The 16325-nt window shown below is 42.5% G+C and overlaps 1 protein-coding gene across 1 annotated transcript in view; it reads left to right on the top strand.

The window, feature by feature from the left end:
• FAF1 (Fas associated factor 1) overlaps positions 1-16325 on the top strand; it is a 2829503-nt gene that overhangs the window by 2368395 nt on the left and 444783 nt on the right. Inside the window, exon 16 of the mRNA XM_069642220.1 lies at positions 10496-10576. Coding sequence (XP_069498321.1) covers positions 10496-10576 — 81 coding nt within the window. The remainder of the gene's footprint in view (positions 1-10495; positions 10577-16325) is intronic.

Consider the following 16325-nt stretch of genomic DNA (forward strand, 5'->3'; position numbering starts at 1 on the left):
TGTTTGTTTCTTAAAATAATAAAATGTTTTATTTTAAAAAAAAGACCTTTGCGTTCCGATATCGCCTGGCGGGGGTATGTTTCCCTCCATATGGCTATTTAGCATATGCATATTTTTAGATGTCATGAGTGATTTCCACCCGTCACTCCTGATTGATCGGGAGTTCCTCTGGACCATACCTTGATGCTCATTGATCTTCTATGCAAGATGTGTTAAGGATACCGCAAATGATCACGTAGGCAGTCTGTTGATTACTGTAAGCATCATCAATCTGATCCAAAATCGAGTCTGGAAATTATTCATTGGAAACTGATTGTGGATTCCAGTATAGATTGATTAATACCAGTTTCGATGAAGCACTTGTGCCATGCAAGTTTTGCGGTTTCTGCCAGTCAACAAGAAGTTCTTGAGAAAGCGGCCTGGATTAAATGGTTTTAACAAGGTTAAGAGTGGAGCCTGATTTAACGGCTGATATTTCAAATCCATCGAGTCTCGGTTTGTTACAAAGCCAGGTTTCTTGTAGGCACAAGAGGTCTTAGGTGCTCAAATTAATGTCACTAATTTTGGTGAGATGTGTGAATCGTCTTGTGTTCCATGAGGCCATTTTTAGTTTTATTGGTCTTTGCATCCCTGTGAATTCCGCTTTGCTCTTTGGAGTGGATGGCTACCGTTATGCTACAGGAACAAGTACTCTGGAGCAGGACCAATCCAAGTTTTTTTTATATCTCCAACGAGTTCTGGGATGAGGGTTTAACTTTGATGGCTGTCACGACCCTCGCCCAAAACCCCCTCTGGCAAACCCATTGGCCAGGTGGAGTCAGGACTCGGGCCTCTAGAGCCTGGCATCCTCTTCAAAAGCCCTCATGGGGCCAGTCCTGGCGCCTATGGCGCCCGGCTCATACACCATGAAAAGAAATGCGCTTGAGAACTACTTTATTGTATTGTCAGCCAATATGGCGGCATCCACATAGCTTGGTTCCTAAGAACCAAGCTATGCTGTCTAGTGTTTTGGGTGTGGTAGAATAGGGACTACTTTACCTGGACTATTTTGTTGGGGGTATTTAAACCACACCCGAGCAAGACTACCCGCTTCGCGTTACTTTGCAGTTTGCAACGTGACGCTCACCGTGTCCAGCTATTCCCTCGAACGTCGGAGAAGCAGAACCTGCAAGGAGACAAAAGGAACATCATTAGCAGCAGCATCTTACCTGCCGTCTTCATCTTTAAACACTCGCAGCTACTGAGAACAGCTTCCTCGAATCTGCACGCCTTCCGGACAGAATGACCTGAAAGAGGAAGATAGAGACAACATTAAAGAAAGCAGTAGAGACATTAACAAATTACGAACTGCTCAAAAGACTTACCTGGCTGGTCGCCTCTCGGCTGGCACCACTCCGGACATTCCACTCGCGCTGAAGAACACTGCAACCTACAAGGAAGGAAAACACAGGTTAGCAAAGGCAAGACTTTGCAGCGCTGCGCATATCGCTTACTTACCGCATCATAGCGCTCTTAATGCACCATCATTTACCAGGGGGCTCAACCAAGCCAGTTTGCCGCGCTGAAGCTCTGCATACCTAAGGGAGAAAAAGAGACATTTTAAACCAAGAAAGCATGCAGAATAGCAACAAAACTAAAGAACAGCAATAAGACATACCTGAACAATATCAAACGGGCCGGCGTCAGTGAAGTAACTGGACCGCACTCGCCCATGAAAGACAACGTGCCCCTGCAAAGAAGGCAGGATGGAGAGCACACCTATTTCTACCACAAGGCAGCACCTTCCCTGCAGACCACATCAGGGCAAAGCTGAGAAGCATACCAGTGAGTAACCCGGCTGGGTGGCGTCCCTGTGGATACCAGGTGAGTGTAACAATGACTTGGCACAGGGACCAGTCTATTTGGGCGTTTGAACTTAGCCTTGCTTTTGGTCCCTCAGGAATCCTGTCCGTCTATAACAGATCCAGATATTTGACACTGGAATTAGGGTCTGATGTTTTTTGAGCATTGTTGTTTTCCGCTCCATTTGTTCCGCAGTCTGATCTTGATCGTGCTTGTTGAGCTGGTAATGGAGCCTTTGTCTCTAGGACCTTTATTTGTGTGAGGTCGAAGCCAAGCATCAAGAGGCTTTCTGCTGACTCAAGTAACATGCCTTTAACCACTGGAGAAGTGATGTGCAGGAACGCTGATCAGTTTGACGTTCTTCGCCAAATTCAATGATCTTCAAATCTTCCGAGTGTAGTCTTAAGATCGGTATGCAGTGGAATAGTTCCATGACCGTTCTTCTTTTGAGAATTAAGTTGTCATCTTTGTCCAAAATTCGCGCCAGTTTTAGCCATTGGTCTTTTGGTTTTTGTGTTCTCCTGATGGAAGACCGATGATTAGATGGCTTAAAATCGTTGGACTTTGCCACTTTTTGTACCTGTGTATTTTTACGAGACTGTAGTCTGTGGCGAAATGGATCTGAATGGCTGGAAGTTGTCATGTTTGTTTCCACTTTTGTTTCTCCTATCTTATTTTCTTTCAAGAAAATTCTCGCCACTGTTTGAATTTTGGATTTTTGAAAGTTTTTCTTATCAGATGGTGACCGGAGTTATGTTGATGAGTTCAGGGGATCAATTAAAGTATTTTCAGTTAGGTTGTGCGCTACTTTTTTCCTTCTCTCTGACAATGTTAGCAAAGGCGGAGATTTGTTGTTTCTTCACAATGAACCAGTGGGATCTTCATTCCTTATCCTTTGATCCGCTTGTTTTGGATACTCCGAATCTATCATTGAGACAATCTCCTACTCTTATATGGAATATGTTGATGGATCATGAGAATTTTGAATGTCGGTCTTACGTTTCTTAACTTTTGTCAGTGTGTCAACTGATTCAGCCTCATTGGTTGGCACTAGCATTACTGTCTGGGCACAGGGTAGGTGGTGTGCAACTGGCCTGTTTGTTCTTGGGGCTGGTTTCCGAACACCCTTGTTGTTCCGAGTCTGGGGGCTTCTTGCATTATCACAACTACTGGCCTTTGTTGTCATACAATCTCTTCTTGCGGTTGAATGCTGGGGGTTTAGGGGAGAAAAGATTGCAAAAGCAGGATTCAAAGGTGCTTCCAGGCAAGATTCCACAATTTGGATTTCATTGGCATCTTGTTCAAGTACTCAAAAGGATTTTTACTTCATATTGGAGCTGATGTGATGTGTAGTTTCTAAAGGAGAATTTTATATTATGGTGTTTGTATTTTGTACATTGCTAGTTGAATCCACTTGTTGGCATGTATATATTGTCTGCGTGGTTTGATTATGCGTTCATGACTATCAGTTTCTGTGTTTTCTGTGTACCAAAACTGTTATGCAACTGGAAGAGACCCTTTGGTTTTTTCTTTGTTCTTTTACCATAATGTATCCTTCGAGGAGGATTAATTTTGTGTGTATAATTGCCATTAATTATGTATGATCTTTTAAGGTGTTACTTAAAGATTCATAAAGTTTTGTCAAAGGGGCTGGCGCAATAGTGATCGTTGACATCATTGTTTACAGGTCAGGCTTGTTTTTCTTATTTGAAATAGACTACTTGGTTCTGGATTCATGGCCAAGTTTGCGTTTGAAAAAGCCACGTTCATAGTTGATAGGGAGAATCTGTCTCCAAGATTTTGTGAGTGAAGTTTGTAGCTGGAAATTGACTCCCTATCTGGACCTGACTGAACATTTTTTTTAAAGTTTTTGCCTGACACTGGAGTGAATCTAGGGACTCTCTTCAGTGCTCCCTAATTTTTTTTCTCTTTGGTGTAAATAAGAGATTTGTTTGTTTTGGTGGTGATCCTCCAGGTCTTAAGGCAAATTTGCTTCTAAGCATGTGTGAGCAGATCTGGAAGAAGAGGTTGTTGTAAGATGTTAGATTGAGCGCTCTGTTTTTTTTGAATGATGATCTTTATTTTGTTATTTTTCGCTGGTGCAATTTTTTGACGAGACTCCTCATGCAGAATAGATATGTAGGAGTCAGCAGTTGGTGTTGATTGATGGGCTCGAGTTCCATTAGAGTCCATGGATTTAGTCTGGTCTATATTATGTGAAGATCTGATTTCTGCCTTGTTCACTGGATTGTGATTGTCGTTGTGTGGCTCTGATGTTATGGCCTGCCTCTTCAATGCCTTCAAGCATTTCAGCATCTGTGAGGTCGCCCAGTGCTGTGGTGTTGATAAAGCTTTCTTAAATTGTGAATAATGTCAGAGTGGTAATACATCCGTTACCCTTCAAATTGTTTTTACAGGGAAGACGGTTGAAGTTGTACAATGACATTGATTCTCACATGGCATGGTTGTTTAAGTTTGGTCGACGAGCAAAAGGGAGATTAATTTCACAGGTAGTTTGGATCGAGTAGGCAAATGTTCCAGATGCACATAGTTCGACTCGGAATGTTCGTAAGTTCCCTCGAGGTTTTTCAGATGAAATCGGATTACCTTTTGCTTTCTTTTTTGCTTTCAATATTATACGGTTTTCAGGTGCCGTAAGAACAGCTTGCGGCTCCCATTTTTTAAATTGGAGGGGGTCCAGGCTTAAAAAGACTGGGCCTTGACTGTATGAAGAATTAATTCAAGTTTCCTCGTTGTTATGGCTATTGGCACTAGTTCACACGTTTGTCGTCATGGTAACTTAGTCATCTCGAGGAGCCGGTGTGGGGGCCGATGCTTGAGCTGTTATCTGGGGAAGTACTGTGTTTGTCCCAGACTTTGGAGACATTAAAGCAGCAGGCAAGGCAGAGCTTGCTATAGGTGGCTAACTTGCAACGTCTGTCACTGCAGCCTCAGCGATCTCCATTTCGATGCTCTGTGCTGTCAAGTTATTGGCATCAAGCTTTGTTTTTTGTTGGACTTTGTGAGATCATCTCTGACTGTTGACCAACAGATGGCCATGTCGATTGAGAGTGATTTGGAACACTATTGGGTCCGCACACGAACAGAGAAGGGGCGGAGTTACAAGTCACTGGTGCTCTAGTCTTCAGACACAGCGACTCTGTGCTAGATTCTCTGGCTTCTACCGAGGGTTTTTTGGTACAGCTTGATGAAGTAGGACTGGTGGTGGTCTGTTCCAGAATAATTTAGCCACCCTTTCGCATTTTAGCACGTTTTTAAATGCGGTCAAAGGCAGGAGTAGGGAGTGTTCAGTTGCAGTAGAGAGCAGACTGGTTGATTCCAGTAGTCGGGCAGTGTTGCAATGTACATTCATCCAACAGCGAGTCAGCAGTGAATCAGGCGCTTCAGACGCTTCAAAGTCCCAATACACTCTAGGAAAGGTCCTTATATCATCAAGGTAAAACACAAGAGAGTCCTGCTTGAATTTCCTCTTAGTCTTTAAGAGAGGAGGAGGAGGGACCGACATGTTAAAGTGAACAATGGAATTATCAGCGTCAGAGGAGTCAATGGAGAGGTGAGAGGAGGAGAACGAAGTAGAGGAAAAGAAAAGGTCAGAGTTGCCATCATAGTGGGGGTAGACTGGTTGTGGCGGGAGTAAAAAAAGTGATCAGATTAAAGGGAATAAAGTTCAAGACAGGTGGCTGCAGAGGACGTGGGAAGGTACCCCAGCATGACAATGGGGATGTTGGCAGAAAGTGCCTCAATGCGAAGTTTCAGGTCAAGGAAGGAGGAAGTGAAGAGACCAGTGGGTCGAAACAATGCGGAACAGGGGGAGGAGTTGAATAGTGACCTATTCAAAAGAGGAAATGTTGGTGTCAGAGAAGGATGGGTGGGTGGGTGCTGAAGGTAATATTGATAACCATGGAAAGTGAGAGAAGGTAGCAGACTAATTTCGAAGGCTGCTTATGTAGGAGAGACATGAGTGGATACCTGGGTTTCTGTTACTTCAGGAAATGGTAGTTGAGGGTGAATAAAGCCAAAGTGGTCTGGGATACTGGAAGACTTGCTGCAGAGGGATTGTGCATTCCAGGGACCAAGTGAAAAAGGGGGAGAGGAGTATGTGTTTTGTGGTTGAGGGGGATAGATGAGGTTAGAGATCTGGGAGAACAGGGGTGTCTGGTTTGAATGCTGTGGGTGCATGTTGGGAGAGGAGGGCGATGGGGAGAGGGAAGCAAGTGGAATTTAAACTGAGTTCTGGCTGCAGGCTACGAGAGAACAGAAGAGGAGTGAGTACAAGTAGGAATAAAACATAGTTAAGGTGCATTAAGCAGGGTAGATTAAATGGGCAAGTGAAAACAATGAGGTAAGCGTGCAGCCCAAGAGGCGCATAGTAGGTAGATGAGCAGAAGGGGGGAAAAAGGTGGAATGGTTGGATATGAAGAAGCAGGTGTAAGTTCTGAATTGGGCTATAATATAGCTTTATAGACCTGCAGCGAGGGCCATACCAGGCGATATGGGCCCTAAAGACAGAGTTAAACAGGGTATCCATAATGCCTGGTACGGCCTGAGCTGCAGGTCTATAAAGCTATTAGAAAACCCTCAGATTTAATTAAGTTAGAAAAAATACAACTGATTAATATATGCTGCAGAAATTATTTATTGGGAAAATGGTTAGAGGGTGGAAAGGGTAGTTATGTAAAGAAAAACATCTATTTTACATTCAAATGTGTGGTGCCATAGAAATTAAGGCACCACACATTAAGGCTTCAAATTCCCAACCTGTGTGTTCCGGATTGCCTTTTTTTTATATGGTTGTGGGAGGTAATTAGCAGTGTGTGGGTGGAGTATTTAATTGGGAAAATGCAGGTGTGCGTTTTTTTCAGGTATGCAAAAGTGGCGCCAAAGTACTTGCACATTACTTACAAATGAAGAATATATACGCATTTTTATGAACATTTATCATGTGGATAGTGAGGGGGCAAGGAGAGGTTTGACATGTTGCGGACATTTTACTAATGCAGCATATGTGTGTTTAACGTTGTGCCAGTGCGTAATGCAATTGAGGGGCATTGTGAAGGCGGCTAACGAAACAGTGTTTCTTCTTTTGACTTCCATGAGGGGGCGGGCGGTTGCCACGTCAGTCACGCTTGCACAGCAGCACGGAACATTAACTTTTTTTCTGGAATGGGACGAGGGCTTAGGCGAGAAAAGCTGTAATTAAGTTAAACACGGCAAGTGTGTTTTGAAAGTAATGGGCAGTGGCAGTTAGCATCAGTTATTTTGCGGGCTGTATTGAATCTGCGGCCTATACCAGTTCGTATAGCCCGCAGATTAGCCAATCAGGTTTGTGGAAACACCACTAGGGTGTTCTAATAAGGCTATATTTCATCAAAAGACAGTTAACAGGGCCCAGAGCAGGGATGTTTTAGTCCTGTGATGTAACAGCAGCTCCTCAATGAATGGAGAGTTAGTGTCTAAGGATCATTGTGTGTAAGCAAGTGGTCATGAAAAGGGCTTGCACAGATTGACCGTAGGCCCTTTCCTGCACTACCAGGCTCGAAGATAAGTTAACATTTTCAAATGTTGTCCCTTAGCTGGTGACATCCAGGTTGGACACCCAGGGGAGAGCCTATTTACAAGGGATGAAGTGTCACATGACCTTCTGGTAGCCAACTAGAATGCCCAAGATGCCTTCAATACTTCCAGCCAGGATTCGGGCAGTATTTAAGCAAACTTGCAGTAAAAAGGCTGATGTGTGGACCCATTTGACTTTAATGCTGGCCAAAGGGATGTGCATGGCTTACTGTTGTATTAACATAATCTGTATATCACTCTATGCATTCTCTATTACAATCACAAAGGACTTCATTTGCAATCTTAGATCAATTTTATTTTTTTAAAAAGATTAAAAGAGATGTGTACATTGTTGCAAAGTACAGAGGGTATAATCTGACTATCAATAAAGTGTGGTTTTCAGCAAATAGCAAATGTTGTTATGGTTCCCAAGAAAGATGGACAACTTAAAATTAGCTGGGTTCTTAGCAGCTGCTGAATGGGTTTCTTTACCCAGAGCCCTACCTCCAACTCACAAAGTTCCCTTTCTTCCGGTTCTAAGGCAGACAGTGTTTGGGTTCACCAGACGTCGCTGAGGTTTTGTCATGATGGCGACTCTCAGGGACAGGGTTGAAAATGGGTAAACCAGTCTTTACACAAAAATCGCATAGGCAGATGTTCGTGTTCGAACTGACTCAATGAGGTAATGCGAAACAGCCTCTTGCAGAAAAACCAAAAGGGAAAACGAATGTCTCCAATCGAGTAACGGATATTTAAGTCTCTCTAAACTTTTCACAAGCATCACTCAGTTTCTGGCTTTCTTGGTCCTGATGGTGACAAAGATGTATTATTTTTTGGAATATTTCTGGCTCTTCCATCAGCCTTTCCTTTTTTTAAAAGACCTATTTTGGAGCATATTACCAGTGATAGACCCTAGCTCTTCCCTTCCCACCACCTGGTCCCTCCCCTCTCCCAACCCCATTTTTTATGATTACATTGCCTTACTGTACAGCACTCTGCAGCTTCCAAGTTAGGTTTGCACTAATTAAATCCGTAAAATAATACAATTGAATGTTGTATTTTCCATTATTATAAAATAATGTATGAATCTGTGCTCCGACCTTGCGGCAGCAACATATCTTGACATCTACAGTCGATAATTGCAACTCCCAGGTTTTAAAAGAACGGTTTATATAGAAAGAATATACATTTTAAACAACGTATGCTAATTGCAAGGGGGAGGTATAGTGTGCCTCCAACGCATGCTAGATAGTAAATATTTCTGAATCTTCTTTACATCCTATTAGATCTACTGAATAATTGACAAGGCTGCGTTCTTCAGTATCTATGGAGCTCTTTCACCTAGTAATATTTCCAGATATTTTATTTGATCATTTTTGCATTAAAGATTCATTGCAAATATAATGGCATGTTCTCTGTCTGTTAGCTACCTATTACATTTCTAAATATCTTGTTAATTATGTATTCTGTACCATTGATATTTGACCAAAATTAGTCTACTTTCATAGTGATTAAGTGGAGATGTGGTGTTCTTTATTGATTGTATGCTAAATGGTTCAAAGTAAACGTGATGTGAATGAAAACGAAACATTGGGCATATATGGTGACTTGATGCTGCGCTACTATCACTACACTGTAAGTACTTTGCTTCTCTCACTGACATCCAGGAAATCTTCCTACAGCCATCGAAAAAAATGAACATCCCTGTTGATGGAACCAAACTCATGCCGTTTAGTCAGTTAAACAGGTTATTGTGTGTATATATTCTGAAAAGGTCGAACCATTGCTTTCCCTTTTCTCTGTAAACAATTGTGACCTTCTTTTTGATATATTCTTAGTAAAAAATATCCAATTACTGACTTTGCTTTAAGTAGTTTTAAGTTGTTTTTTCTTAAACAAAATAAGTAATTGGGCATTTTACTAGACCATGCAAATATTTGTTTAGATTTATCAAGTACTTTATTTGATACACTTTAAATGCATTGCATTTGATGATATGAATAGACTCTTGTACAGTGTGATACAAAAATACAATAAGTTTGGTACTTCCAAAAAAAAGAATTTGACGCGCATTAAAAGTGGAGAATAGGGTCCTTTTAGGTTTTACCTATTATTAAACATGAACTATAACATAAAGTAAAAACCAGCATTAACACCAAACATAAAATAAACTCAAGATCGCTAAAACCGTCTATCCCTATTTTCTGGATTGTTGTTAATGTGTTTACAGTGTTTTGTGTTTACTTTGCATACTGATTTATTTGTGCTTGTCTGTATTGTACACATTAATGTTAGTTATTGTTGATTGTGAATTGTGGTATGATTGTTAGTATGCACATATGTAGTTGTGAGATAGTGACTTTAGTAATTGGAGCTTTTATTTGTTGTGGACATTTGATATAGTGGGTGATAGTTTGTGGTCCTTTATTATAGAGTCTATATTCTAATTATTTTAATGACAATCTGTGTTTTTAGAATGCATTGTATATTTGGTATTTGTCTTGTTGGTGTGCATTATAAAGATATAGCCCTGTGCATATGTCATTTCTGTACTTATTTGTGAGTATGAAAATTGGAAGTTCGAATAGCTAATATAATGGGTTTGTAGTATGTACTGTATTAGAGGTATTGGTATTTCGCACAAGGTAGGAGCTAATTTGCACAATCTTGTTGCTGCTAAGAGACAGCCCACTAGGGCGAAATTGAATATAATTGCGTAAGAAGTTAATGAGAATTCACACTGTGTTAAAATGGCTGCTAGATTTGTAGAGCACAAGCTCTGGTTTAGAATGTGATGTGGGCTTTTTGTAGCCTCCCTGCAGTTCCTTTGAATCTCTCTGGAGCTTGGGGAAATTAGTGGAGCGCTGGTCATAGCTTGTCCCCTAGGCTCTCCACTGACTGTCTAACGATTGTACAATCCAGGTTGCACCTGAAACTACTTCAAAGGATGCAGAATATGTGGAAAGTGAGAGATTGTTTTAAGGCTTATGAATGCAGCATATATTGTGTGCTTATAAATATAAAAGTGTGTGGATTGTTTTCAAGACTACGTTTTAGATAATACACTTTTTTCTCTTAGGATGAACGTGATGCCAGAGAAAAAGTTAAAAGGGAACAGGATGAAGCATACCAAGTCTCTCTTGAGGCTGATCGAGCAAAGGTACTGTATACAAATTTAAGCCTACAAGTAACCAATCTGCTGCTTTTTATTAAATTCAGAATTAGGTAGTCTCTTCCCATGCTTTATGTATATTAGCTTGATGGCTTCTTTGTTTTGTCTAGTTTTCTGAAATACTGAAATAAGTCAATATTTTTTTTCGAAATGAAAAACCAGTATATGGATGTGACAGATGTAATGGAAACCAACTGTCAAGAGGGTATATGTATTATACAGGTTCAGGTTTTTATGTTTGAAATTCGATCTCCTCCGACTTATTTCTATCCCCTCTACCTCACATAGCCTGTCCTCCATCCCAAGGGGAGTGTCCTAGACTCCTCTCCCACCCCCAGTCGGAGATGTGATAGGAACAGAGGTAGAGAAAAGCATATACCTGTCACTATGCATCAGAAGAGAGAGTAGGTAACAAACCCCTGCAGTGGGTAGCCACCCTCACTCATTGACAAAAGACTGATTTGCTAATGTCATGCATTTTATTGAGGGCCCACTGCTCAAACCTTCTACTAACCCCTTCCTTAACAAAACATGTATCATACACAGTATGACAATATGCAGGACTTTAAATAGATGCCCCAAAATTAATGCATATGCTCCAATGCTTCTGACTTGATTCTCAATAATGAACACTCAATGAATGCTTGCACACTCTCCTGTGTAGTGTAATTATTTGTATTATGAAAAATAAGCAATAAAGAAACATTGCCACTATCATTGCAACTACACAGAACTCACTCATTATGCAAAAAGCTATACATGAATATGCAGCTTTTCTTGGCCTCTGTCTGCTCAATACCAGTCCATCTCAGAATCATAATAGCTTCTTTAAAAGTAATTGATTACCTCATTCATTCTGTGAAAAACCCGAGGGTATTCTCCCAAGCAAGACTCGAGAATCCCTTATAAAGGTGGCCTGGGAAGGGCCGATACTCTCAGACCCCAGCCCTACGGGCGGATGAGCGAGAAAGGATCACCTGGATGGGAGAGCCCAGGTTTGTGCTTGGGTAAATGCCCCAGATGAGACGCAGTATTCTACCAGGGAAGATGGAGAGGAGGGCAAGATCCCTAAGACCTTTGTACGTTGTGCTACACCTGCCTCCGTTCCTCCCATTGAATCCTTCTTGGCCAGACACCATCAAACCGTGTATACAACCAATCCCCTAGGATCTCAAACCTCGTTACACCCAGAAACTATCTCCCAGAATCCCTGTTTTCCACATCCCTCCGGTTTATATTTTCCGAGCTCTCAGTCAGCATTAACAAAACACTACTGTTCTCATAATTTGCAAACCCTACCAAACTCACTTACCACCCTAGGACAAAGAATATAATTTCCCCCTTCTTATAACACCTTCTCCCATCCTACCACGTAGAATACTTAGAAACTCTACCCCCCTTTTCCGACACCTCTAATGCTAAAACCGTTTACCTGACATGTCCCACCACAAAGGTCAGGCAAAGTCAGGCAATTGACCAGAATCGCGCACACCTGACGGTCCTTTCCCTTCCCCACAGGGATAAAAGGTGTTGCACGAGAGCACAATACGAGCAAGGCAGACTGCACGACGAGAGAGCTAACTCAGCATGGCAGTTCAAGAGGTGGAGAAAGACGGCGAAAAACGGGAGGGTGACGAGAGAAAAAGGTGGAGGACGAGAGCACAATATGAGCAAGGCAGAGAATGCACAACGAGAGAGCTAATTCAGCACTGCATTTCAAGAGAAGGAGAAAGACAAGGCGAATCGAGAGGGTGACAAGGAAAGAAGCAATCGTGCCCTTTCTGAGCTAGGCCCATGAAACCTCCACAGAAGGAATCGTAAGACTGTCAACAATAGCCAGCGTGTTGCAGCAGATGTCAAGGGTACACAGGGCCCTCCTCCACGGATAACCAAGCCGGGGAGTGATGCTTGCCATCGTGGTACTGACCTTGACTCCAGAGACGAGCAAAGCCAAGCGGTTCATCACAGCTGGTGAGTTGAGGGGAGAGCCGATAAACGGAACTGTGTTGAACAAAAGTAGCAACTGGCTATTTGAAGAAAGTACAAAGAACTGTTAATACGAGAGGGGAAAACAGCTACAGAGTATTCAGGCACCACATGGGTGCTCTCTGGAAACTCTGGGTGACTACCCTAGTGTTGAAACTACCGTTACCAGAAGGCCTTGGGAAAAGTGAGAAAGGGGTCAAAGTGGTCATACCGGGGTCTAGGAAAATCCTCTGTACAGTCGAAGGTCTTTGACCAACAGATGATTGTGAAGCAAAGGGAAGTGAATCCCACATCGTAAGAACTGTTCAAGAAACTCAGTGATTGACAAAAGTTGCATGAGTGAACCCGATGGAGATTTGCCAATTAAGAGGGGGCGAAGCCAAAAGTCCCAATGAACAGTGTGTTAACAGGAATGAACCCGGCAGAGGGATGTCCACAGTGAACTTTTTAAAAGGACATTAAGATTTGTGAAAGTTACAGATGAGATTGTGAGGAAAGCCATAATCAACCCGACGGATGAACGCAAATCTCTGAGAGGCATCTGTGCCCGGAAGAGGGGGGATCCAGGTCGAGTGGGATCTGTGCTCGGAAGAGTGGGGCGCAGGTGTGAGAAACCATCACCCCCTGACGTGTGAAGTGGCACAAGGAAAGCTTTTGAATACAAGCCAGGGTGAACCCGGCAGAGGGAGGCCGACATTCAAGAGGGGTCTGAGCCTGGAAGCAGGGTACCTGCGGGTGAAGAATTATCACGTCAAGTATAAACGGGGAAGAACTTTTGTATTATGTTTTTGAGCTCATCAGGCCCTCGGAAGCAAGAAGCGGAACTACCGAAGGTTCTTACATTGCCAATAACTTGTGTGGATCTGAGCCCGTAAGAGGGGGAGCCAGGGGTGAAAGAGATCACCTAACGTGCAAGCAACAAGGAACTTTTTGTTTATTATTTTGAATGCATCGGGTCCTTTGAAGCAAGAGACTTTTTTTTGTAGAAAAAAGACTTAACCACAGAAATCCCAGATAGCTGAAAGGGAAACCGTTAGCTCGTGCTGGGAAAGCTTGAGGGTGTGCTGTGCTCAGGAGTCCCGCTTTGTCCCGTGCTCAAACTGTGGGAAAGGGAGACCCCCGGCTACCACATCCTGAATTATCATTTGTGAACACTTCTTTCTTGTGAACCCAAACCTATCCCAGACTCTTTGTTTGTATTTAGTGTAAAGATTGGCAATAGGTTTTTCTTAGTATAGGCCCTTTTATTTTGACAAGACGCCACTAGGACTGCCTTATTATTATTTGATGGTTGTAGCCTGCTCCCATCTTAGATTTAGGTTTAGATTCGTTTTTGCAACCCACATATGCAGTTTAATAAACACCCTTGAACTGTGATCACGTGTCTGTATTTACTGTTGCCACCATGAGTTCCTTACAATTCTCACTACACAACCTCATGAAATGAACTTACTTTCCAGTACCTCTCCTCTTTCTCAATGTGATGTTACGAATGGGAAAAACAGCCCCTCATGCTCACTACTTTTCCTCTGAGGATAGGGAGAAGAGAGCTGAAGGCTGGATGCCTGGAGCCTGGATGAAGGCTTGTGGTCTGCACAATCCAAGGAAAATCCAAACAGTATCAAAGCTAATTGGAAAAATCACCTCAGCAGAAGGTAAAACTATCTTAAAAGCTTAATAGCTGTAGGGCCTGATTCATAGAACGTTTTTCTATGGGATTGGCCCATTATAAAACACTTCCACTTCCATGAGTCAGGCCCTTAGTGTCAACTGGAATTGAGCATGATCCAAACAGCCAATTATGAATTGAAGAAATGAAGATTACATCCCCATGCAGCTCAGTACAAAATACTAATTAGTCTCTCAAAGCAAAAAGAAAAGCATTTCGAGTATGTTGAGCCCAAAAAATGCAATTTCAGATGCTCCAAAATCCAAGCAAAAAAAAAGCAGCGATCATCCCCACCTCTCTCCTTACGCTATCATGGAGAGAATAGTTGCAGCATGCTCCTGTACCCTTCAGCTCTGCCTACCTTCAGCCTTGCCTCGTCCAGATAACTAACAGTTTTGACTGTCCCCACCAGAAGCCAACCTGTTTACCCAAGGCAAGGCCACAGCACAAATTCTCTCTAATGGCTTGAAGCTAAATTATCTCTAACCACATCAGTCATCAATCTCCCACATTTTGGGCCTAGCCTTTCAACATTGTAGTCTTTTAGGACGTTATTATTGTTTAGTAGACCTTTTGGTACTAGTTAACAAAACGAAAGGAACAATTGGAACACATCCCAGACCATTGGTGTGCAGTCCAGAAGTCATGTTAGTATACTGTGTCTGTTTGTTCCAAAAGATCTGATTGGCCTGGATCGAAGCCGAGATATACTAACTGAACGGAAAGGTCTGTTCATAACTGTTGATTTATGCCTACTGCATTTTACGTTGTACATGCCATCATGCTTAAAGACTACACTGCTTGAGATATCGCTCTACCCGAAGCATGGCTAAAACTGGATAACATCCCCACGCCCCCACCCCCAATGATCTGTAGAACAAGCCGTGGAGGTGGCTAGAAATGATGGCCAGTCGCTGAAGAAGTGCACTCAGGATCTTCACTGGTTCCTAGAAATAAAATATTACTAAAACTTAAACATATATCATCTTAGGAAGAGCTGGCTCTGCCAGAAACAGGTCTTCAGACAACTTCCAGTTGATAATGCAAGTCCACTTACTGCGGCAGACACTGCAAAACCAATATAAAATAGTCATAAATGTTGAAACGCAGGTGGGTAGATTTTCATCATGTGAAAGGTTCAAAACTGTTCTCATCAGGCAGGTTAGAGCACCAGTGCGTTGAACAGATCTTTTGTTATTCGGAATGACAAAATAAAAAGTTGATCAGGATGAACCCACCTGTGAGGATATAGTAAATAGGCAAAATCCCTGTGCCTACTTTCCCAAAGAAGTCCAATATGCCTGTTAATGGATTGAAGGAAAAGATTGAATTCATCAGCCTGTCCGTAATTGATCCCAGAATGGAGCACCCATTTGACAGTTAGGAGCTTTCCAGTAGGATTTGAACCGTTTTTGGCCAATCTGTTTTTCTCACCAGCCAGATTTGGACCACGCACATCGCTCTGTTCGATGCTCCCACAAAGGTTGCCATGGTGCTGGTGATGTGAATCTTCATGTTTAGGAGATATTGCAGCGTCAACAATAACTGTGAAAACTAAAGAGACCACATCTATACTTCAGGCCCACTGAATAGCACTAGTTCAGTCTGCACCGGCGGATGAATGATGATATCACAATATTATACCACATCTGAAGCAGTGATCAGGCTGTTAACTCCCACAGGCACACCACATGATGGAGCGTTGAACTACATGGTGTAGGATCCAGTGGGTAGTGCTAGATATTTGCTATTTAAGATTTCCATTTGGATAGCACTTAATGTCCATATGGTAGGGTTTTGAATCCTGCTCACATGGCCGGACTGTTCAATATCCTGGCATCTTACATGATGTCTTCCTACACAATCCTTCAGGGACTACTGTTGAATGGTGGAGTCCCCATGTGCCACACAAGCATGGGTATAGAGCACCTCATAGATGGTTTCAGCCCAATGATGTTTCACTTGATGCATTGTACCCCAGGACTGCAATTTCGAGGGGATTGGGTCCTCCGACGTATTCCATATCTATGACAGTAATCACCACAGCTCTGCTGCTTCTGAAAATCTTTCGGCCGTCTGCGT

Source organism: Ambystoma mexicanum, chromosome 1q, assembly GCF_040938575.1.
Source record: "Ambystoma mexicanum isolate Mex_15411 chromosome 1q, UKY_AmexF1_1, whole genome shotgun sequence".
Lineage (NCBI taxonomy): Eukaryota > Metazoa > Chordata > Amphibia > Caudata > Ambystomatidae > Ambystoma > Ambystoma mexicanum.